The sequence below is a fragment of the Vigna unguiculata genome, chromosome 8 (genome assembly GCF_004118075.2).
Source record: "Vigna unguiculata cultivar IT97K-499-35 chromosome 8, ASM411807v1, whole genome shotgun sequence".
Lineage (NCBI taxonomy): Eukaryota > Viridiplantae > Streptophyta > Magnoliopsida > Fabales > Fabaceae > Vigna > Vigna unguiculata.
This window is the reverse complement of record NC_040286.1, coordinates 8,497,640-8,523,329: the sequence shown is the minus strand read 5'-3', so window position 1 is coordinate 8,523,329 and position 25,690 is coordinate 8,497,640. Positions and strand designations below refer to the sequence as shown.

At 30.0% G+C, this 25,690-nt stretch overlaps 1 protein-coding gene across 2 annotated transcripts; it reads left to right on the top strand.

Moving 5' to 3' along the window:
• LOC114195393 (uncharacterized protein At2g24330-like) lies at positions 1–4,853 on the top strand. 2 transcript variants are annotated; one of them, XR_003606478.1, is made up of 6 exons: positions 1–497; positions 1,580–1,724; positions 2,371–2,480; positions 3,461–3,881; positions 4,014–4,344; positions 4,505–4,853. XR_003606478.1 is itself a non-coding variant. In XM_028085846.1 (5 exons), the coding sequence occupies exons 1-5, from the start codon at positions 225–227 to the stop codon at positions 4,259–4,261; spliced, it is 1,197 nt and encodes a 398-aa protein (XP_027941647.1). In that variant the 5' UTR covers positions 1–224; the 3' UTR covers positions 4,262–4,635. The 2 variants fall into 2 exon arrangements, 1 of the variants encoding a protein (XP_027941647.1); XM_028085846.1 differs by having other exon boundaries at positions 4,014–4,635.
• The last annotated feature ends 20,837 nt before the right edge of the window (positions 4,854–25,690 follow it).

Sequence of the window (25,690 nt, the reverse complement as noted above, 5' to 3'; positions counted from 1 at the left end):
TTATCGAAAAACCAAAACCCCAAAAATTTGAATAACCCTCTCTGCCTTCTCCTTCTTCTTCCTCTCCCCCACTACACAACTCCACCCTCACCCTCTTACGCGCGCAAGATCTCAACTGCCGAACATTCTAGAACCCTTTCAGATCGAACACCATCTTCCATCTTCCATCTTCATTCTCTTCTGTTGTTCTTCTGGCGACTGATTCGAACGAAGCGCTGAGAGTGATGGGGGATGAGAAAGCTGAGAAGAAAGAAAGTGGTGCGGTGAAGGAGAATATCGAGAACAATGGAGAGAAGACGAAGGAAGAGAAGAAGAAGAAGAAGGGGTTTATTTCGAGAATTTGGCACGCGATGTTCAGGTCCAACAACGACGATTTCGAGAAGAGGCTTCAGTATATCACCAAAGAAGAAAACGCTGTCGTTGTGAGAATGAGCAACAGATCTCGCTCTTGGAGGCGAACCTCTCGCCAGCTTATTTTATTTTCAATTCTGTTTGAGGTAATTCTTCGTTTTGCTCTGAACTTGCTTGGCTACTGTGGGGAGAGTAGAAATAGTAGATATATAGATGTGAGATTTTGAATTGTTGTTGTAGAGTCTCTGATGATTGACATGGTTGGAATTGTTGTTGAGATATGGTTTTGGAGGCTTCGGACATTATTGATGTTGTGGAGATTTTGGAGAGGAAACTTTGGCATTGCGAGAATTCGCGGCTGCAATTGTGGCTGCTATTGCGGTTGTGATATGATTTTGGAACTTCAAAGACCTTGACGTTGGGAAAAATATTGCCTGCAATTGCGTTTTTGAAAGAGTGGAGAATTTAAATCCTTGGATATGTGAATGAATTAAGCATGGGCTTATTTTCGTTTTTTGAAGAAAATAACAACTTTTTTTCTTTTAATTTTTTTTTTTGGAAAGATTTAAGTCGTGAATTTATTCGTTTGATGAGTTTTAAGGTTGTTGGTGTTTTAGTTTGTTTTTTTTTTTTTTTTTTTTTTGTGGACAATTGGTGGATTGGATGAGATTATGGGATGATTTTGGCTGAATCGGGGTTAAAAAAAAGTGATCTGTATTTTGGAAATGGTCTTGGTAGGTACTTGGGTATTATGAGATGCCTAAGTTCCACATTCAGTAAGATGAGATTCTCTGTGTGGTATTTAAGTTCTCATCCCTTAATAGCTAACTTTTCAAAGTGGGTTCTCCGAGTTTTTTGGTGTTTTTCAATTGGTATTTGAGTTATTGGTGTCTCGAAAAGGAATACTTGCAGATAGTATTAAAGGGTTTGATTCTCCAAATTCTTGGGTGCTTACACGTCTTTTAGAAGTTAGTTTAGATTTTGTTTGGATAAGAAAGTAGAACCATTTTTGGAGTGTTAGTGTAGAGTAGTTTGGATTATGCCATAGATTATTGAAAGGAAATGAAAATGGAATAGATACGAGGTGTGTGATAATGTCTCTATCTTCTATATAGAATGACAACGGGGAATAGCCTCAATTTTTTAAATTTCTCCACTAACATTATTCTTATCTTTCTGAGGGTGTAAAATTAAATGGATTTTACTTAAAATCGTTTTCAACTTTCAGGTCATTGCTGTAGGTTATGCTATTATGACTACAAGATCAATGGATATGAATTGGAAAATGCGGGCAATTCGAGTGTTGCCAATGTTTCTTTTGCCTGCCTTGTCAACTGCTACATATTCAACATTTGTCAGCTTCACAAGGATGTGTGAGTTCCAAACTCATATATATCTCATTCTTTTGCATGTAGTTTTTTGGAAATTTTAGCACCATTTATTTATCTGTTCTACTGAATTTGCCGCTGACTTCTAGGGCCAGTAGAACCTTAATTTAGTGTACCGATTTTTTTTTTCAAATTTGTGCTCATCATTGTTCGAGTCTTCCATATATGGTTTATAGTTGGAAGGGTTTTCACTCCATCACTTTTATTAACAACCTCTAAGTGAGTGAAAAAGTCTATATTTAAGTACTCAGATGAATGAATGCTTTTTATAAAAAATAATTGCTCCTATAGTTTTGCAGCAAGTGCTGATAAAAAAATGCTTGATCTTAACATATGTTTACATTAAGTAGAAGTAGAAGGTCCCCAAGATTATAAGCAATCTTTGTACAAATACCGGAAATGAAATTCTGTGCAGAAAAAAAGGTGAACATGGAGCAGCGTTTATTATACATTTAGTACCATCATTCATAAGTTGTAAAGGCTACCACTGATAACCATAGTCATTTAATTTGTAACATTAGATTTCAATTTAATGGTAGAGTTTTTGAACCTGAAGCTAGTTTTTAGAGTTTGAAATGCCAAGTGCAAATAATATTAGTTTAATTTTAAATAGAAAAGTGTGATTTTATAGGTGATCGCAAGGACCAGAAAATTCTTGAAAGGCTTAGAGCTGAAAGGAAAGCGAAAATTGATGAGCTCAAAGAGAAGACAAATTATTACATTACTCAACAACTCATTCAGGTAATTTTTTAAAGCAATTATTAGTACATAGGTTTCAATATTACCTTTGTTCCTTGTCAATCAGAGCAGACAATATACTGGGATTGTTTTCTTTCATGCTTTAATTGGTGCATACAATGTAGTAGATCTTTAGTGCTTAAGTAAATACTATCTTTTACTTGGTGTTCACACACCACACTTCATAGTATGGTCAAATTCAGTCAAACAAATTGAACCTGTTACAAGTCATAATCATAGCCGCAGCACTTGATATGACCTAATAAAAAAAAAAGTTCTTGCACTAGCGTGACCAACTGCTGCTGAAACCAACGTGCCAATGCCATCACCGCCACACAATTAGTATCAGATGAGCCTTCAAGAAATATGGCGCCTAAAATAAAGGCTTTTTACAACCCAAACATAATATAAACCTAATCAGACAAAAAAATCCCAAAATAAACTAGTTTGAAAGATAAGACAATCACCAAATTGCATAAGTAGGACAGTTATTTCAAAAAGTAACACATAATTAATAAATACTTTGCATTAGGTAATTGAATCATATATTCTATTAGAGCCAAGGGTGTTTTTTTTTTGTCCGGTAGTATTGTCAGATTATATTTTGCTTGACAGCAAACATATAATCGGCTAGCATCACGCTATCTTGTTGCTCATGCAACTGGGAAAAAATTGATTGTATAAGAGCCAAGCCTCTTTATACTCAGGCCGTATCCCATTATCTGTAAAAATAGATAAACTTTTTTACATAATAAACAATCACTTTGAATTTGGTCGCGTCCATTATGTTATTTGTTAACATTAAGAACTTTTTGCCTTGGGGAAGTAAACAAATTGCATGTGCTATGACCAATTAAACACGACTAGTTTCTTTAGTATATGTTCCTGTGCTTTCAAGTGTATTATTAAAAGTCAACTTGATGTATGTGTTTGCAAATAATTTAATATTCTTGTGTATTATACTTGGCTCTTGTGATCCACAGAGATATGACACGGATCCAGCAGCAAAAGCAGCCGCTGCAACTGTTTTAGCATCTAAGTTGGGTTCAGATTCTGGTTTGAACGTGTATGTGGAGGATGAATCTTCTGCTGCTCCAACTGGGAAGACCAAGGATGTTGAAGTTGTGCAGTCAAGTGGTCTTCGAAATCGCAAGCAAGTGAACTCTAGATCCACTAGTCCAGGGACAAAGCCAACAAATTATTCTGATGAACAATTAGTTGGTTCTGGGAAAATTAATCAAACTCAAACTCCTGAGCAAAATGAGCTTGTAGTTGTTGAACATCATCCTCAAAGTTCAGCAATGAATGATGGAGGATGGATTGCTCGAATTGCAGCATTGCTTGTTGGTGAAGATCCAACGCAATCTTATGCACTCATATGTGGTAATTGCCATATGCATAATGGTAAGTCCACTGCCTTTAATGTTCTAGGATTTTCATACACATGCACTGACACACGATCACACAATACAAAGTAATCGCTAATTTTCATTTTTGAATTATAAAATGTGTTTTTATCTTCCGATTTCTTTTCAGGTCTTTCTCGGAAGGAGGATTTCCCATTCATTACCTATTACTGCCCACACTGTCACGCCTTGAACAAACCAAAGCATTCGGAAGAACATACATCTATCCCAAATACTGGTTCTCCAAAAGCAGATGATGGCGAAGAAGTCCAAAAAGCTGGTGCTTCTGACAGCTCAATCTCAAGCGATAATCCTGTAAAAGCGACCCCTGAGATTGAGGAAGTAGCTGCCCGGGCTATTTCAGGTGAAGAAAGCTAGTTAAATGAGAAGCCTCTTTTGGTGATGGACTATTTGAATGACATGTCTTGCCCTTTGTTTCATGTCAAGGTCCAACTGTTAAGGTAAACAACTTTGCAGTTTGTTTCCTTATTGATGTTGTAACAGGAAGAGTTTTGAGATATTACTTTGAAAAAATGCAATTTATAAATTATAATACATAAAGTACATGGCTTTCTTGGCAATTTTAGAATTTTGATATATTTTTTCCTTTTCTTTTGTTAGGATACTCAATTTTAAAATCGGACTGTATACCCAAGAGACTTGAAAACAACTTCGCAGTTGGTTTCCTTACTGTTGTTGTAACGAGAAGAGTTTTAATATATTGCTTTGAAACTTGTGGTTTACAAATTATAGTTCACAGATTACATCTCTTGCTTTTGAGTTGAGGCAATTTTTTGATTTCCATATATTTTCCCTCTTTCTTGGAATAGTTTAATAGATCAAAACAAGAAACAATAAGAAAATTTCATAAATTGGGTAAGTGTGGATGATTTTGGTGTGAGATTTATTTCATAAACATTGTAACTTTGTAATAGCTATGTTATGACTAATGAAAAAATAGTTCTCATTTTATTCTTTTGCAATTTTAATTTATGTTTATTTTTAGTTTTACATTATTGTTGTTCAATCATTCAAAAGCATTTGCCTTATCTGCATTCTCAAATTATCCCCGTTGGTTCATTCTGCGTTTGTGCCTTATCTGCATTCTCAAATTTTCATGTCCTATTCATTTTAATCTTTGATAACCATTTTCAACTATTTGGTTTCATCTAACTAATAATTCTGCAAGTTTCTTTTACGTCATTTATAATTCAAGCAACTTTACTTACATTTTATTTCCAATATTCTTCAGATTAACAAAAGATTATTAAATTCTATTTTTATCTTTTTGGTCAAGATGAAGTTTTGATAATAAGTATCAATTTTAATTCTTATGGTAATTAAAATCGTATTTTGATAATAATAAATATCAATTTTGATTCTTAAATTGCTATCAAGTTGAAACTAACAAAGATTGTTTGTCTAAAAAGAATTTACAATCATCATTCTTTTGATTGAGATATTTTTATAAATTTACTTTTTACCAAAAATAAATTGGGAATTTTGGTACAACAATATCGACAAGGCAAAGTCAATCTATTGTGGTATTTTGTAATAACACATGTTGATCCAAATGTGATCACAACAATGGAAAACATTGCTCCAATCACAGTCAACCTTACAAAAAGGTAAGGACTTCAAAACAAATAAATTGAATCGATGGATCTTCTATGAATATATCCAAGGTATGCCTCAATGCCAAACTACACAAAATCCAAATTTATAAACATTACCCAATCTATCAAATTTAGGATTATGGGGAAATTTTTTTATAAATCCACAAATAGGATATTCAAGAAGTTTTGTTACTCGAAGGGGAGGTATATGGGTAGAGGTTTTTTTTATGTGCTTTTAATATAAATATAGAAGGGGATTTAATACAAGTATATTGAATAATATAGGGGACAAATTTAGTGATTTTGGAGAAAAGTTAATTTTTAAATGTTTAAAGTTTAGAGTTTAGGATTTAGGTTTTATAGGTTGAATTACATTACTTGATTTTTCCTGAAAAAGGGTCATTGAATGTGTTCCCAATAATATAATAAAAATTTTAAACAACAAATGGAATGGATCATTGTATTTATGATATGGTAAATGACAAGCTTTCAACGTACAGTGATATTAATATATTAAATTTTTTTAATATATTTTAAAATAATAAAATCAGTGTCGTACCTTAAAGACTTGACAAAAGGACAAAACAAAAAATGACAATAGTTTTAAACTTACTAGTGAAATGGTAGTTTTAACTATCAGAAGACTCTAATGATATGAATAGGAGAAGATTTTGCCATTAATCAAAAGGATAATATTAATTTAGATCTTCATATAAACAATAATATCGGTGGACAGAATAGAGACAATGCTACTTATTTAGTTCAAAGAGGACAAGATATTCATAAAATCTCGCAACAAATGAGAAATAACGTAAGGATGCCATGATATAATAATATCGACGAAAATAATAATATTGTGTATGGTTTGAATGTATTGTGTGTCTAATGGAATGCACACAATAAGAATTTATATTATTGAATAGAATTTAATAAAGATACATAATAATACGGAATTAATCATCCTGATTTACGAGATTTTGTAACGGTTGATTTTCTAGAATTCTGTAACCGCTGATTATATTCAAACACCCCCTTCAAGCTGGAACATATATGTCATATGCACCAAACTTGTTACAAATATACTCAATCTGAGGGCTTCTAAGGAATTTGGTGAATACGTCATCCAGTTGATTGTTAGAGTTGACAAAATCAGTAGTGATTTCTCCAAAGAGCACTTTTTTCTCTAACAAAGTGGCAATCAATTTCAATGTGTTTGGTTCTTTCATGGAAGATCGGGTTTGATGCAATGTGAAGTGCATCTTGATTGTCAAAAATAAGCTTTGTTTCATGGATGTCCCCTATTTTTAGTTGTAGTAGTAGTTGCCTAAGCCACGTAAGCTCACAAGTGGTTGCTATCATAGCACGATATTCTGCTTTTGCACTAGATATGACAATTATATTTTGTTTCTTGCTCCTCCATGAGATGAGGTTACCTCCGATAAGAACACAGTACCCAAAAGTGGATCTTCTATATGATGGTAAATTCGCATTAGAGTAACAAGTGATCTTAGTATTGCCTTTGTCTTCATATAATAATCTTTGTCCTAGAGTCTTTTTTTATGCATCGAAGAATACGTGTCATAGCATCCCAATGGCTATCACAAGGAGCATTTAGAAATTGGCTTACCACACTAACCGCAAAAGTGATGTCAAGTCTAGTGATGGTGAGATAGTTAAGTTTGCCTACCAGGCGACGATATCTTTTTGGGTCTTTTAGTGGCTCCCCTTGACCGGGAAGAAGCTTGATATTGGGATACATAGGAGTATCACAAGGACGATAGTCAAGCATAGTAGTTTCAGTAAGAATGTTTAGGGCATACTTACGTTGATCAATGACAATTCCAAAAGCAGATTCAACAACTTCAATGTAAGAAATATTTGAGAGGGCCCAAATCTTTAATATGAAATTACTGTGAAAGGTGTTCTTTGAGTTATCGAATTTCAGGCTCATCATTACTCGTGATGACAATGTCATCAACATAAACAACAAGGTAAAGACACTTGCCTAAAGAGGAATGGAAGTAGAAGACAGAATGATCAGCCTCACACCTTGTCATGCCAAATTGAATTAAGACAGAACTGAAACGATCAAACCAAGCTCGAGGAGATTGCTTCAAATCATAGAGAGATCGTTGAAACTTACAAACAAGACGAAAACCTCACGAGCAAGAAAACCAGGGGGTTGTTCCATATAAACTTCTTCTTGCAATTCACTATGTAATAATGCAGTTTTAATATGTAGTTGATGAAGAGGCCAATGATGAATAACAGTCATAGCCAAAAAGAGACGAACAAAAGTTATTTTAGCCACAGGAGAAAAGGTGTCCCCATAATCTAGACCAAAAATCTATGTATATCCTTTGGCAACCAAACGAGCTTTTATCCGATCAATATAACCATTAGTATTGCTATTAAATGTATGCATGTGTAATGTGTTATGTTTTTTATGATGCCCATAATAGATTTACATTGTTAATTTGACATGTATGTGATATCCTGAAAATATCAATTTGTTGCCCCAATAGTTGACTAGGTTACTAATATAGTTAACTACGCATATCCTGGAACTTGGTGTTGGACTCTGTCATAATATAGTTGACTAGCCAACTAATGTAGTCGACTAGGTTCGTGTCTGTAGCAGTTGTTATATAAAAATAGTTTATGCACTTCCCGATAGTCGACTAGCCAACTAATGTAGTCGACTAGGTTCGTGCCTTATAGCAGCTATTAGATAAAAACAGTTTCTGCACATTCTGGGTGAAAATATGAAAAACCAGAAGAAAGAAAGAGAAGTGCGAAACAGGTTCTTGGAGCTATCTTAGAAGGTCCTCTTGAAGATTTCTATCAAGACATATTCAATTTTGACTTGGCAAGATGAAGAAATTTCAGTCTTGGAAAAGGTGTACTCGATCCATTTTGTAGGCTTTGTTCTTGTGTTTTGATACAATTTGAAATTGTTTGTTTCTGTTGTTTTCTGTCTAAAGCAAGTGTGTGATAGCCTTGCTGTTGTGTGGTTGTGCAAGTGTGTGGATGCCTTGCATTTGTGTTCCTTTTTCTTAGAATTTAGATTTATCAAGTGTATTTGTAAATCTTGAAATTCTTGTGATATAGTGAATATATCTAGTTGTGGTTTGCTAGATGAACTGTACGTAGATTTTTAAGAATCGAACCAATATAAAAATTTTGTGTGTTTTATCTCTTTCTCTCTTTATCTTGCCATAGTATAAATGTTCCATACATTAAGCATCAAACCATACTATTTCAATTTATTCAAAAGCAAAGGTTATTATCAAAAAAATTTCAAAAGTGCTAAAACTGGGCAAAATTTGTTAATACCAATTCACCCCCCCCCCCCCCTCTTGGTTGTGAAATATTGGAGCATCAATTCTAACAAGTGGCACTAGAGCTGGTTAGTCAAATTTATAGTCGACTAGATCCTGACAGATGGCCAATATTTCACAGACTTTTTCTTAAAGGGCTTCAATAAACAGACCACCCTTATTTTCTGGAGATAACTATCCCTTCTGGAAAATCAGAATGAAGATCTTTTTAGAATCAGTTGATAAAGATGTATGGGATGCTATTGTTAATGGTCCATTTATACCTACAAAAATTGAGGAAGGAAAATTATACCTAAAGATTTCCTATCTTGGACTCCTGATGAAAATAAACGTGCTCATTATGATGTGAGAGCCAAGAATATAATCTCATCTGCACTAACATCGGATGAATTCTACAGGGTATCAATTTGTCAATCCGCAAAAGAAATGTGGGATGTGTTAGAGGTAACTCATGAAGGCACAGATGAAGTCAAGAGAGCTAGAAAGAACACATTAATTTAGGAGTATGAAAGGTTTAGGATGAAGGTTGAAGAAACAATCTATGATGTGCAAAAAAGGTTCACTCATATTGTGAATCATCTCATACCATTGGGAAAGGTCCTTGAAAAGGAAGAACTGACTATCAAAATACTGAAAAGTCTGAATAGAGCATGGCAGCCTAAGGTCACTGCAATTTCTGAATCAAGAGATCTCACCACAATGAGTATGGCAACCCTCTTTGGAAAACTAAGAGAACATGAATTGGAACTTGGACGTTTAAAAGAGGAAGAGGAAGGAGAGAAAAGGCAAAGCATTGCATTAAAAGCTGCTGCAAAAACTGAAGGCAGAAGCAAAGCCAACAAGGATAAAGAAACTGCAGATCATGAGGATGAAGATTCTGATTCTGAGACCCTGAATCTGATGGTAAAACGTTTTTCAAAATTTTTGAAGTACAAAAATAAATCAAATGCAAAATCTGCAGCGGCAGGAAATAGAAGATTCCCTTCCAAGAGGCAAGAGTCATCATCTAACACTCCAACATGTTATAAGTGTGGCAAATCTGGTCATATCAAACCTGAGTGTCCAATTCTCAAGATCAAAAAGAAATTGGAGGAAAAGAGTGAGGCCACAAGAAAGTCCAAGAGAGTGAAGAAAACATATATTGCTTGGGAGGACAATGACTCTAGCACCTCTAGTGATTCAAGTGAAAGCAATGAAGAAGAAACAAATATGTGTTTGATGGCTGATACAAAATCCTTTGCCAGCAGTGTAAGTGATCTTGAATCTACTGATGAAAGCTATGAAACTAGGTTCTATCAACTACTTGATGTATATAATGAGTTGCATGAAGAGGCTAGAAAGTTGCAATACTCTAATAACAGACATAAAGGTGAAAATAGGTGGCTTGAAAATAGATTAAAACAGCTTGAAACAGAAAATGAAGAATTGAAAACTGAGCTTGAAAATATTGAAAAGCATAAAAGTTGTAATTACAAAAAAAGTGTGATTAATTGTGAAAATTGCTCTAAACAATTAGAGAGAATCAAATATCTAATGAGTACATTAACTAGATTCACTCTAGGAAGAAATTATCTAGATGCTATGCTAGGTTCCCATAGAAGTGTACTGAACAGAAAAGGCATAGGATATGCAGAACACGAAAATCAACTAGGTAGTCAACTAGAATCAAGGAAATTCATTAACATATGAGTAAACCATCTTCTATTGTATGCTTTTACTGTTGCAAATCTAGTCATACATCGAATAAATGTTACTTTAAGAAGCATGGTGTTCCTAAAGGTAAATATAAATGGATAGCCAAGAATTCAAATGTTTTGTCTAACATGAAAGGACCCAAACTCAATTGGGTACCTGCATCATCTCTTTAAACTACTATGCAGATAAGTCTTGGAGCCAAGGAATCAATGTGGTATTTGGATAGTGGCTGTTCAAGACATATGACAGGTGATGCAAAGAAATTCAGCAAAATATCATACAAAGCAAGTGGTCATGTTACCTATGGTGATAACAATAGAGGTAAAATTCTAGGTGTAGGCAAGGTAACAAGTTCTTCTTCCACTGTCATTGAAAATGTACTGTTTGTTGAAGGGCTGAAACATAACTTGCTTAGTATAAGTCAATTGTGTGATAAAGGGCCGAAGGTTATTTTTGAATTAAATCATTGTTTGATATGTTGTGCATCATCAAATGAAGTAGTATTTGTTGGAAAAAGAATTCAAAATATCTACATGGTTGATTTTGAAAATTCTGATTTCAAATCCATTCTTTGCTTATTTGCTAAAAAGATGATCCATGGGTTTGGCACAAAAGACTTGCACACATTCACATGGCACATCTAAACAAACTAGCTAAAAAGAAATTGGTAAATGGTTTGCCTAACATTAAGTTTGAGCAAGATAGACTATGTGATGCATGTTAAAAAGGCAAGCAAATCAAAACTTCTTTCAAATCAAAGCAAATTGTTTCTACATCTAATCCATTAGAATTAATACATATGGATTTGTTTGGACCTTCTAGAACTAGGAGCATTAGGGGAAATTATTATGCTTTAGTTCTAGTAGATGACACATTCAAAGTCTTTAAAAAATTTGCCAATGTTATACAAAATGAGAAAGACTTAAGAATTAAATCCATTAGAAGTGATCATGGAGGTGAATTTCAAAATGCTATTTTTGAAACATATTGTGAAGAAAATGGGATCTCACACAATTTTTCTGCACCTAGAACACCACAGCAAAATGGTGTTGTAGAAAGGAAAAATAGGTCCTTGGAAGAATTGGCAAGAACCATGTTGAATGAAAATAATTTGCCAAAATATTTTTGGGTTGATGCAGTAAGTATTGCATGTTATGTGCTAAATAGAGTATTGATAAGACCCATTTTGAAATTAACACCTTATGAACTTTTTAAAGGAAGAAAACCAACTATCTCTCATTTGAAAATTTTTGGATGCAAATGTTTTGTATTAAACAATGGAAAATCTAACATTGGCAAATTTGATTCAAAGGCTGATGAAGGTATATTCTTGGGTTACTCTCTTACTAGCAAAGCATATAGGGTGTACAACAAAAGAACTTTAACTATTGAGGAATCAATACATGTTGCATTTGATGAATGTTTGGAAACCTATACTAACATGCATGAACCTAGAAAAAGCGATGAATTTCTTGAGACAGGGGGATATTTAGCATAAAAGCCTCAAAATGTTCAGATTGAAGAGAAAACTGTTGATACAATCACAGATAGTCAACTACAAAGTAAACTCAATGATCTGTCAAAAGTATGGACTACTCCAAAGGACATGTCACTAGACAATGTGATATGAGACATATCAAAAGGAGTGTCTACAAGGAAGCAGCTCAGTCAGTTATGTTTAAATGTGGCATTTGTATCCCAAATAGAGCCAAAGACAATAGATGATGCATTCAAGGATGAGAGTTGGTACTTTACAATGCAAGAGGAGCTAAACCAATTCCAAAGAAATGAAGTTTGGGATCTAGTTCCTCGACACCAAAATCAACAAGTTATTGGAACCAAATGGGTGTTTAGAAACAAACTCAATGATAGTGGCTGCATTGTGAAGAATAAAGCAAGACTTGTAGCCAAAGGATATAGTCAAGAAGAAGGGATTGACTATGATGAAACCTATGCACCGGTGGCAAGATTAGAAGCTATAAGAATTCTTCTAGCCATTGCATCAATGTTGGACTTTAAACTCTTTCAAATGGATGTGAAGAGTGCTTTTTTGAATGGATACATCAAGGAAGAAGTATTTGTAGAACAACTTCCTGGTTTTCAAGACTTTGCATTTCCAAATCATGTCTACAAACTAAAGAAAGCTCTATATGGTTTAAAGCAAGCTCCAAGATCATGGTATGAAAGACTTAGTCTATTCTTGATTAAGTGTGAATTTCATAGAGGTAATGTTGACTGTACATTATTTGTCAAAAAATCCAATAAAGATCTCTTATTTGTACAAATCTATGTAGATGATATCATTTTTGGATCCACTAATCTTTCTTTGTGCAAGGAATTCTCTACAAATATGCAACAAGAGTTTGAGATGTCTGTGATGGGAGAATTAACCTTCTTTCTTGGACTACAAATCAAGCAAGTTAAGAATGGTATATTCATCCACCAAGCCAAGTACTGTGCAGAATTATTAAAGAAATTCTCTATGGACAGCTGCAAGGAATCTTCAACACCTATGGCCACTAATTGCTATTTAGATATTGATGAATCAGGTAAGTGTGTTGATCAAACATAGTATAGAGGTATGATTGGTTCTCTACTTTACTTAACCGCTAGTCGTCCGGATATCATGCATAGTGTATGTGTTTGTGCACGGTTTCAATCATGTCCTAAGGAGTCTCACTTAACTGTTGTAAAAAGAATTTTGAAATACTTGAAAGGCACCAAGAGTCTCGACTTATGGTATCCTAGAGGGGCTAATATATCATTGGTGGGACATAGTGACTCTGATTTTGGTGGCTGTAAAGTGGATAAAAAGAGTATTAGTGGAACATGTCATCTATTAGGTTGTTCATTAGTGTCATGGCATTCTAAAAAACAAGCATGTGTTGCGCTTTCTACCACGGAAGCAGAATATATTGTTGCAGGAAGTTGTTGTGCACAATCCATTTGGATCAAGCATCACCTAGAAGATTATGACATTCATTTAGACAGCATTCCTCTTAGGTGTGATAGTACTAGTGCTATAAATCTCAAAGAATCCAATCATGCACTCTAGAACCAAACATATAGAAATAAGACATCATTTTATTAGAGATTTTATCATGTTGCAAAAGGAGAATGCAAAATTGAATATATTGACACAAATAATCAATTGGCTGACATATTCACTAAACCTTTGGCTAGGGAAAGATTTTATGTACTTCGAAATGAATTTGGGATACTTGATTTAACATATACTACATAGCTACTACCTCATATTTTGTACTCTGCAGTAAATACAGTTAACTATATTGTGTAACATCCCTAAGAAATATTACTGATATTAACGAAATAAAATTCGAATTAAATGTATGCATATGTAATGTGTTATGTTTTTTATGATGCCCATAATAGATTTACATTGTTAATTTGACATGTATGTGATATCCTGAAAATATCAATTTGTTGCCCCGATAGTTGACTAGGTTACTAATATAGTTAACTATGCATATCCTGGAACTTGGTGTTGGACTTTGTCATAATATAGTTGACTAGCCAACTAATGTAGTCGACTAGGTTCGTGCCTGTAGCAGTTGTTGTATAAAAACAGTTTCTGCACTTCCCGATAGTCGACTAGTCAACTAATGTAGTCGACTAGGTTCATGCCTGATAGCAACTATTAGATAAAAACAGTTTCTGCACATTCTGGGTGAAAATCTGAAAAACCAGAAGAAAGAAAGAGAAGTGCGAAACAGGTTCGTGGAGCTATCTTAGAAGGTCCTCTTGAAGATTTCTAACAAGACACATTCAATTTTGACTTGGCAAGATGAAGAAATTTCAGTCTTGGAAAAGGTGTACTCAATCCATTTTGTAGGCTTTGTTCTTGTGTTTTGATACAATTTGAAACTGTTTATTTCTGTTGTTTTCTGTCTAAAGCAAGTGTGTGATAGCCTTGTTGTTGTGTGGTTGTGCAAGTGTGTGGATGCCTTGCATTTGTGTTCCTTTATCTTAGAATTTAGATTTATCAAGTGTATTTGTAAATCTTGAAATTCTTGTGATATAGTGAATATATCTAGCTGTGGTTTGCTAGATGAACTGGATGTAGATTCTTATGAATCGAACCAGTATAAAAATTCTGTGTGTTTTATCTCTTTCTCTCTTTATCTTGTCATAGTATAAATGCTCCATACATTAAGCATCAAACCATACTATTTCAATTGATTCAAAAGCAAAGGTTATTATCAAAACAATTTCAAAAGTTCTAAAACTGGGCAAAATTTGTTAATACCAATTCACCCCCCCCCCTTCTTGGTTGTGAAATATTGGAGCATCAACTCTAACAATTAGGTCTAATTTTCACTAATAAACCCAATGATAGCCAACAACTTGTTTGCCAGGAGGTAAAGGAACAAGTTCCCATGTGCCATTAGAATGTAAGGTTGCCATCTCCTTTACCATATAGAATTGTATATGTTCTGAATGTATTGTGTATCTAATGCAGAGCACACAATATGTATTTATACTATTGAATAGAATCAATTATAATAAAATCACATAATCATATGGAATCAATCACCTTAATTTACGAGATTATATGTAACGATTGATTTCCTAAAAATCTGTAACCACTGATTATATTCTAAGAGTCTTAAATCAATATGGATGATGTTAGGCCATTTCAATCAACCATTATTTATGTCTTTCTTTTTATTTTATTGCACGAATTAAGTTACCTATAAGGTATACAACTTCCAAATTTATTAAATTTATCAATAAGTTGAAGGAATCAAAAGTTAAAACATAAAAGCATTTTCTAAGTTGGTTAATGAAAAATACATTCACATCGTCTACCATGTTAATACCCAAACTAATATATAATTGAGCACAAGTGGAAGGGCATTTTTATGAAAATTCTTTTGGAAGAAAAACAAGAGTTAGTATCTTTTTTAGGTTAAAATATCTTTTTGGTCCCAATTTTCGACAAGTTTTGTCAAATCAGTCCTAATTTTGTTTTTATGTTCAAATAGGTCCTAAATTTTGTCAATTTTGTTCAATTTGTTCCTTTTTTTGTTAACACCATTTAAACCATTGACGACCATGAATAATGACTGCCACATGTCATTTCGTGATTTTTTTTTTAATTTTTTTAAAATTTTTTTAATTTTTTTTAAATGTCCACGTGTCAATCCAACAACGTGCCATGTTTCAGAGTCAATGTTTTATCTTCAATTTGGTCCTTATAATTGTTATTTTTGTTCAATTTAGTCCAATTTTTTGTTAAAATTGACCAATTTTGTCCCTGTCGAAGAGACCAAATTTAATTTTTATATAAAAATTATAATGATGTGAATTTTAATATATTATATAAAAATATTTATTTAAAAATGTGAATTTTAATATAAAAATTAAATTTGGTTTCAATTTGGAAGGGGACAAAATTGGTTCATGTTAACAAAAATTGGGAATAAATTGAACAAAAATCACGAATATAGGGACCAAATTGAATATAAAACATTGACTTTGACACATGACACACTGTTGGATTGACATGTGGACATTAAAAAAATTAAAAGACATTTAAAAAACATTTTAAAAAAAATTAAAAAACCATGAAGTGACACGTGACAGTCATTGTCCATGACCGTTAATGATTTAAACGGTGTTAGCATAAAAAGACCTAATTGAACAAAATTGATAAAAATTAGAACCTATTTGAGTAAAAAATAAAATTAAGATTGATTTGACAAAATTTGACAAAAATTGGGACCAAAAGTATTTTAATCTATTTTTTTATTATTATTTAATGAGTGCAAAATGATATCATATTGTAAGTATTGATAATTACTTGGTTTACATAACTAAATAGTAAGTGTTATATATATATATATATATATATATATATATATATATATATATATATATATATATATATATCCTTGGCACTAGTTAGCAAGAATGACATTTGTTGGTTTTGAAAATTTTCTTTATAAAAGAAGATAGTTAACCAACAACGTACAAATATGACTTCATAGCAGATAAAGTAAGAAAAAAATGAACAATTAAAATTCAAAAAATAAATATATCAAAACTATGACAAACATGTTAACAAAGATAAAGTGGCTTATGTTGAAACTATGATTAATAATAACCAACAAAATGAAACTAATCAAAAGGATCATGTTTTATATTAAGGGAGTAAAGTAAGCATGGAAAAGTTTAAAATAAGGCCCATACAATTTATATTTTTTTTACAATAAGAGAAGTATATACACAATACCAATTTGATACAATTTCAATGTAACTAAAGTTGATAAATTTTCAATATTTTGCTAAAAGATAAACAAATACAATTAAATGATTATCATATGTTACCAACCTTTGAACAAAATAAAGGAAGTTTTAAAAGTAAATTTATACTTTTAAAAGTATAAAAGTGTTTGTTAAACATTTCAACACGACAAATGCTCTAACATAAGGGAAGGCAAGTTTAAAGTAAATTTATACAAGGATTATTTGTGACGACCAAATTTTTGTTTTTTTTTTTTGTTTTACTTTTTTTTACTATTATTTTATATATTATACTTATAGAAAACATTTAACACATAATTTTACAATAAAATATAACATACATAAAATATTCATATATACATATATTTATATATTTTATAGTATTGTATGCATATTAAATTTATATCATTTGGTACATGTTATATTTTCTATACTAGAAGAGGAAAAAATATTATTTATTTATTTACAGTTTGTCCCTTGTATATTAACCTTTAAATATCTAGAGGAAAAAGGTTATGGATAAGATTCACTTAGACTATTGTGAGTAAATAAAAAGTGACTTCAATTTGTCCTTCCAGGATAACTGGTGCATTTGAAGCATTTAGGAATGTAATGGTAGAATTTCGAGTTCCTTGTAGGGATGGCAACGGGGCGGGGCGGGGACGGGTTTCGCTATCCCATACCCATCCCCGCATAAAAAATTCATCCCCATCCCCATACCCAAACCCAACGGGTATCAAACTTTTTTCCCATCCCCATCCCCACCGGGTAACGGGTATAATCTCGTACCCATACTCGTACCCGTGTTCTAACTACTTCAATATTAATTTTTATAAAAGAAAAAAAATTACGGTAAAGAAAACATAATATTATGAAATATTCAATATTAGGAGGATTTTCTTCGATGCCAAATACCTTAAAATAAATTATAATTGTTTACATTTTATATTAGAATACCAAATAAAATTTCATGTGAACCAAAACATTTATTAAATTTGCAAACTACAACATTGATGAACTTAGTTGATAAAATTAAAAAATATTTCAAAAAAAATATAAAAAGAAAACAAATATTCAAATTAAAATATATTTTAAATGTTTGTTTACTTCAATTTTTTTAAATTCTAATGAATCTCTTTTTTATACACTAATAAAAGTTATAATATATCACTTGATCAAAATGACACAAAGAACAAATAATAAACATAATAATAAAAGAAAAACAAATATTCAAATTAAAATATATTTTAAATGTTTGTTTACTTCAATTTTTTTAAATTATAATAAATCTCTTTTTTATACATTAATAAAAGTTATAGTACATCACTTGATCAAAATGACACAAAGAACAAATAATAAACATAATAATAAAATTTTGACATAGATTTTGTATCTTTTGAACTTCAATATATGTTGGATAGTGACGAAAAAATATTCGTAGCAATTACATTAAATTTTTATATTGTAGTAAATAAAAGTTATTTATACAATTAAACTGAAAAAAATTACAGTATGATTAATAGTGAGTTATAAAATAACAAATAATTAGATAGAATATATCGAAATATTATTCTACATGATGAAAATAAACAATAAATAAAAATATTAAAAAACTAACAAATGTGTGTTTTAGAAATAATTTGAGAGACTATCGAAAGAAATCGCACAAAGGAAATCAAATGTATAATTAAGGTATGATAAAATGAAAAATACCTTAGAGAACTAATTATTAAATTACGTTTGAAGTGGTTAAAATTAAATAGAAATATCATTAGTGACCAAAAAATTTGTCATTAAATTACAAATAAATTAGTAATTAAATTGGTCACTAAATCAAGTATCGATTCGATCATTAAATCAGTCACTAATTTAGTCATTGATTCAGACAATAAATCAACTACTACCACCAATGACGAAAAATAATGACTGATATGGGTTACTAACTAAATCAGTCACCATTTCATGTTTTTCTTGTAGTGAATTATCATATACTATTCCTAAATATCATTATATATATATATAATTTTAACCACTTCAAACAGAATTTAAAGTGAAAAAATTACATTATGATTAATAATGAGTTATAAAATAAAAAATAATTAGATAGAATATATCGAAATATTATTCTACATGATAAAAATAAAAACAATAAATAAAAATATTAAAAAACTAACAAATGTGTGTTTTAGAAATAATTTGAGAGACTATCGAATCAAATCACACAAAGGAAATCAAATGTATAACTAAGGTATGATAAGACGAAAAATATCTTAGAGAACTAAGAAAACTTTTCAAATATCAACATATATACTTAATGGTTGAAAAATAACGAAAATTATTTTAATGAAACAAAAGAGTTCTTCAAATTAAATAAAAATTAATAATAATAATAATAACAAGTAAAGAATTTTTTTTATATTACCTTAAATTGAGAGTATAAACATTCTCATGTGAAAGAAAAATTTATAATAAATAAAAATATTAAAAAATAATATAAATATTCAAATGTGAGGCATAATATTTTTTTTTATTAGCATACATCATTTTAACATAATTACATAAAGGTTATGATAAGATAAAAAATATATTGGAGATGAGAATGAGTTTCATGACAAAAGAAATAATTAAAAGAAAAAAAAATAGAAAAAAAAAATATATATATATAGGAGTTACTTGATTAATTGTGAATATTTTAATAATTTAAACGAGAATGGAGATATGGCGGGGACGGGTATTATGGCGGGTATATGTACATCCCCATACCCATCCCCATACCCAACTGAAAAAGTCGGGGATTCCCCATACCCATACCCATACCCAGTCAATGCGGGGATTCCCCGTCAAAACGGGGACGGGTTCGGGCAATACCCACGGGGACGGGTTTATTTGCCATCTCTAGTTCCTTGAAACGTTACCGAATTATGTACCGCATTAGTTTGCCATGCGTTCCCCGGAAATACTACTGCTATATCGGCAAGGAATGGGTCAGACATGTTAGAGGCAGTCATCTATGATGAGATTATAATATTTTTTTTTATACGCAACCATAAAATAGGGAACTGAGACAAATATCACATGAAAATATAACATGTCTTAATAAAATAAAATGAAAACTCATTTAAATCCATAAAACTTGAATCTTTATTTCACTAATAAAGATTTTGATTAATTTTGTAATAACTAGTCAAGATAAATGAGTTTCATCATTACTAACAAAGTAATCCAAGAACATATTATCTTGAGTATTAACTACTCATTTAATCCCCAAGGTCATACCTCCAAATACAATAATCAAATCTTTATTTTTTATAAGTTTTATTTTGATATTAAATTATATAATTGTATAAATAAATAAATAGGATTAGCAATACTAAAAATAAAAGACGATACGTGACTGAAAATAAATATAAATAAATAAATGAGAGTAAATATAAATTAAATAAATAAGACTAGTGCACAACTGGAGATAAATATAAATAAATAAATAAAAACGGATATTAAATATAAATTAAAATGGAATTAGGGACACATCACTTAGGGTAAATATAAATAAAAATAATTATAAAGATAAAAGATAATAAAAATAAAAAGATGAAATGATAGATATCTCATCCCCTTATCTTAGTTGTGGTAGGAATTACATCAAGGTTGTATTGAGACTTTGATAATATATAAATTTGTCCTCTTTGTTGTTATTGTATATCTTCACTCTCTCTTTTGCTTTATCTATTCTTCTTTGTTCTTGTTTTACCTTTTCCACATGCCTTCAACCTTCATCCTATTTATACTACTCAAAGTAATAGATTATTGTTAATTCTCTTTTAATCAAATTCTTTCCAATACTGAGCTAATTACATTGATAACTAAAACCTCGTTCTTGATTTTTTTTTTTTCAGATTGACATTCATTTATTATTTACTTCAAATGGTTACATGCTTTTACTATAATATATATATATATATATATATATATATATATATATATATACTAATTAATTTTATTTTTATTTTTGGATAAACTTTGGACTCTAACCGTGTTTTTAAAAAATTGTGGTCACTAAATATAACTCAATCATTTACCACAAATATTTATTATAGATTCAGACTTTTCGTTTCTTTTCTTCTATTATTATAATAAAAATGATTATTTTCCATTAACATATATTTCCATATAAATTTTAAAGTATTTAATATATTTTCTTATAAAATATTCAATTATTTGTATATTATGAATATTTATAATCTTTATATTTATATGTTTATAATTTATTATATTAGATACATCAATAAGTAATGTATTATAAAATTTAAGTTATTTTTTATAGAAATCATGCTTAATGTAAGAAATAGGTTAACACAATTTTTTAATAAAGACCTAACAAGGACAAAAAGTTTTGGGCAAAATTGATTGATAGATTTAACCAGATTGTGACCTTCTTTTACTGACATGAACAAAAATTGAAGTGACAAATGTCTAATTAAAAAGATTAAAACAATCAAAGTTTAAAATTAAAAGATTAAAATAACAAAAATATTTTTGAAAACCATAAATAAATATATTATTGGAATCTCAAACCCATGTAATGATTAATAAATTCTACACCACCATAAACTTATGTAACAATTCCTATTATCCTGAGTTAAAAAATAATAATTAGAAGTGGAGCCCCAAACAAAATGCAGAAACATTATAAACTTGTTAAAAGTAAACTTAAAGTAACACAGATTATTTATTTATTTATTTGCCATGTTTAAAATACATCATAAATTATATATTTATATTTAAACTGAAAACTAAATTTAGATTATTAAAAGTGGCTATAAATTGAAATATTATATGCACGCTGTGAAAACCTAGAAAATTTTTTAAGATAATGAGATTTTATTATTATTTTAATAAATAAATGTTTAAATATAAATATAAATTTTATAAAAGCATCTTGTTATTTGGAAACATTTCATCTTTTTAACAACACTTTTCTAGGAGTTATTTTATTTTTCTTTACAGTTGTTCATTATATTCTCATTTACCAGACTATCAAAGATTACGAGAGTGATTTTTAAGATGAGATCTCTAAGTTCATCCGATCAATTCTTTCCATTAAGTAATTTAATTTGTTGAAAATATTTTAATATAATTTAAAAAATAAATAATTAAAATAAAAAAAACTACAGTTACTCAAGTTTTCATAAACTTTTATTTTATGGGTTAATGTCATTTATGACTAACGGCTATATTCTTATTACTATTTACTTCTCTGTCTCCCTTTTCTACCTATAAATACCACCTAGGGGCATGGGGAAAAACAACAACAAAAACAACAAACATTAGAGTTTTCTCTAAAATGAATGTTTTTCTTTTCTTCTCTATATTATCTTTAAGACAGTGGTGTTCATAAGGTTGAGAGAGAAACGCATATGATTTCAAACACACATATGAGTGTGTATTTGTTTAGCCCTGTGCAGTAGGGGTGTTTTCTCTCTAAGGATAGCGCTATGCGTGCCTCAACCCAGGATATTTCTACTCCTTACCTTTTATCTTTTATTTATTATTGTTATTATAATTGTTGATATCTGATTAATATTCATTGTTTTATATATATGTCTTAGTATTATTATTGTTTTAATAATTATTATTATATCATTTTATATTTGTATTATTATTAGTATTATTTGAGTAATCACTTTCTAACAATTTTCTCCTCAATTATAGTCGATTCTTTTCCTCTATGGATGTGATCAATGATGGATTGCTTGTAGATTATGAGTTTACTTTGTGAGTTTTCTCTTATCAATGGTTCTAATGGTGTAGTATACCCTGATCCTGTCTATGTTAATTATAGATTGAGTTACACGCTTAGTAATTGAAATGGGGGTTTGTCGCTGTTTTAGTTCTGAGATTGATTGATCAAGTAAGAAAGCTAATTAGACTTTGTTTAGCTAGTGTGTAGGTTGAATTGGTGATAATTGCTTGAATTTGATTGTAAATTGTATTTGACTATGATTTGGATTGGTTGGAAATTGGTACTAATTCTAAAATTGAATGTTAGGTTATATCTGTTAAATTGACAGTGTGTTCAATCTTCCTTCATGATTGTGATGGTTATAAATGAGATTCGTGTTATGAATTGGTATTTGTGAAATTATCCAGTAGTTGTGTATCTGGTTGTGAAAATGAAAAATTTTACAGATTGAGAATTCACTAAAATTATGTTGAATTTTGATATGCATAATTATGCAAACTCGTTGGACAGGCTACCAATCAGAGTTCTTTGTTTCATGGGTCGTTAGGCGAATTATGAATCAAGGGTTCCTTGACTTGTGTACCCGCTGGATGAGCTAATTTGTCGCTGATCGAGATAATCTTTCTCGTCCAGTGAGCGGATGTGCTCATTGAGCAAGTAATTCAGAACTGGGTTCAAAGATTTACTTTTTCATTATGGAAAGTCTTTAATTATAGAATTGAATTGTTAATGTATTTGAAATGGATGATATATATATATATATATATATATATATATATATATATATATATATGTGGAAATGTGATGTTATGACAATAATTTCAAGGATAAAATCTATATGGAAGTTTAATGTATGCATCAACATAAGGATTCAAATTGAATTGGTATCCTTTATCTAATAACTACTTAAGCTCAAATATAGCAAAGTAGATTATGTGGTGAAGAGAAGAAGGAGGTCCTAGCCATGGGATTCGATCAAGTTTAAGGCGTGAAAGGGATTTGCCTTGCTGATGGTTAGGTGATAACCCCTTGAGGCTAAACTGTACAAAGTTTAGGAACTATTCGCAGGTGTAAGCCACTAGGAGATCCATATTCAGATGCATATATCCAGATAGTCGAGTCAATGTCCTCTGTTTGACGAAAAATTCTTGCATTGACTATAAAAATAAATAATGTCTAGTACTTTAAATATGTTACCAGGATGAAGACGTACATATTTACACATACCTTGCGTGTTTCAAATTACTAAAACATCTTTAGGTAACCTACAAGTTTATATTTATTATTTTTGTTTTAATTCTTAGATTTATGACCCTTATCTTCTTTTTTCTTTCACTACATAATTATTTTGATTATTTATCAATTGTGTAATGTGTTAAAGATTCACAAAATTCTCACGTACATGTATTTTTCTTCTCGTTACAATTTTGATTACACAATTTTTTCATTGTATAATTTGTTCAAATGATGCATTGCATCTCAAAATCACAACTCTCAATGTCATTGAATCAAATAGTTTTTAAAATATTATTTATTTGTTCATATTCTAATATTTAACTTCTCTAATTATTTTAACTAGTGATGTCAACAGGATAGGTAGGATACAAATAGTAGTTCCTCTATACCCTACCCAATGAATAAGTATCTGTCCTGTACTGTTTTCATATCCGTGCGGGTATGCGTTATGCAAGTACTTACATATTTTTTTAATATTCACAGATTTTCGCAGATACCTGTGAGTACTTAAAAAATAAAAAATAAAATATTTAACAATATACTTTAACCATAAATTAAAATACAATACAATACATAACATTCATAAATTTCAAACAAAGTCAACATAACCCATTTAAATAGTGTTGGATGAGACTTTAAAAAAAAAAGAGAGATTTTATTTTAAAACCAATTAATAAAAAATAAATTATTTAAAATTGATGTGTTAATATTTTAATTATTTTTTAATTTAATTAGAGTATAATAGATACGAATATCCACGGATACAAATATTATGTATCTATATTCACCCCATTAACAAACGAATATAAAAATTACCCATACCCATTATTCACGAATATTCATTTATAATATGAATTTCTAACTTGTACCAAATTTTATTCATAAATATCCTCATATACAAATTGGTTCACATCCTAATTTTAACCTTTAGCTTCATTTTATTTACTCTGAACACTTTTGTTCGATTTTAATTTGAAAGTTATTTTCTGTCTTGTAACAATTTTAATTACACATGTCATTTCAATATTGTTATCAACATATCTAATCATTTTTACATATTTATTTATTTTATAATGATTAAACTTTTATTTAGTTATTACCTGATATCCAAATCTAATAATCTCTTAATTATTTTTTCTGTAATTGTTTGTATAAAAAGATGTTTAATTAATATACCAACAGCAAGAGAATATGTACCACAGAAATACTTGCATACTCATTATTAAAAGACACAAAGATAAAACAAAATTTCATTAAATTAAATATTAACTATGAAAATACATTTGAGGAGAAGTTTTATTTTAAAAAGAGCCACGTGTTCCCACTTCTAACCATTGACCATTCTAAGATAAATGAATAGAAAATGTTAAGAAAATTATAATTTATATTTTTGTAAAAGTAATTATTAAATATTATTAAAGTTATATTTTATTGACAGAACTGTCCAGGTATAATAATATTGTAATTTCTATGAATTAATATAATTGCGACCAATAAATGTTTTAATTATGATAATAAATTGTATTTTAAGCAAAAGGTACTAATCAAGATTTTTGAATAATATAATTAGTGTAATCAGTAATCATAATATATTTAACTTAGTTAACATTATATAGAATCAAACTTCAATCAGAAAATAATGCTAAACGTATACATAATAATATATTATTTTAAGCGAAAGGTAATTAAGATTTTTGAATAATATAATTAATGTAATCAGTAATCATAATACATTTAACTTAATGAACATTATATAAAATCAAACTTCAATAAGAAAATAATGCTAAACGTATTTATAATAATATATTTAAAACACATAAAATTAATTTCAATAAAACTAATTAAAATTTAAAAAAGGCAATTAAAGTTTGTTTATATAATTTAGTTTTAAAATCTCATATGACATAAC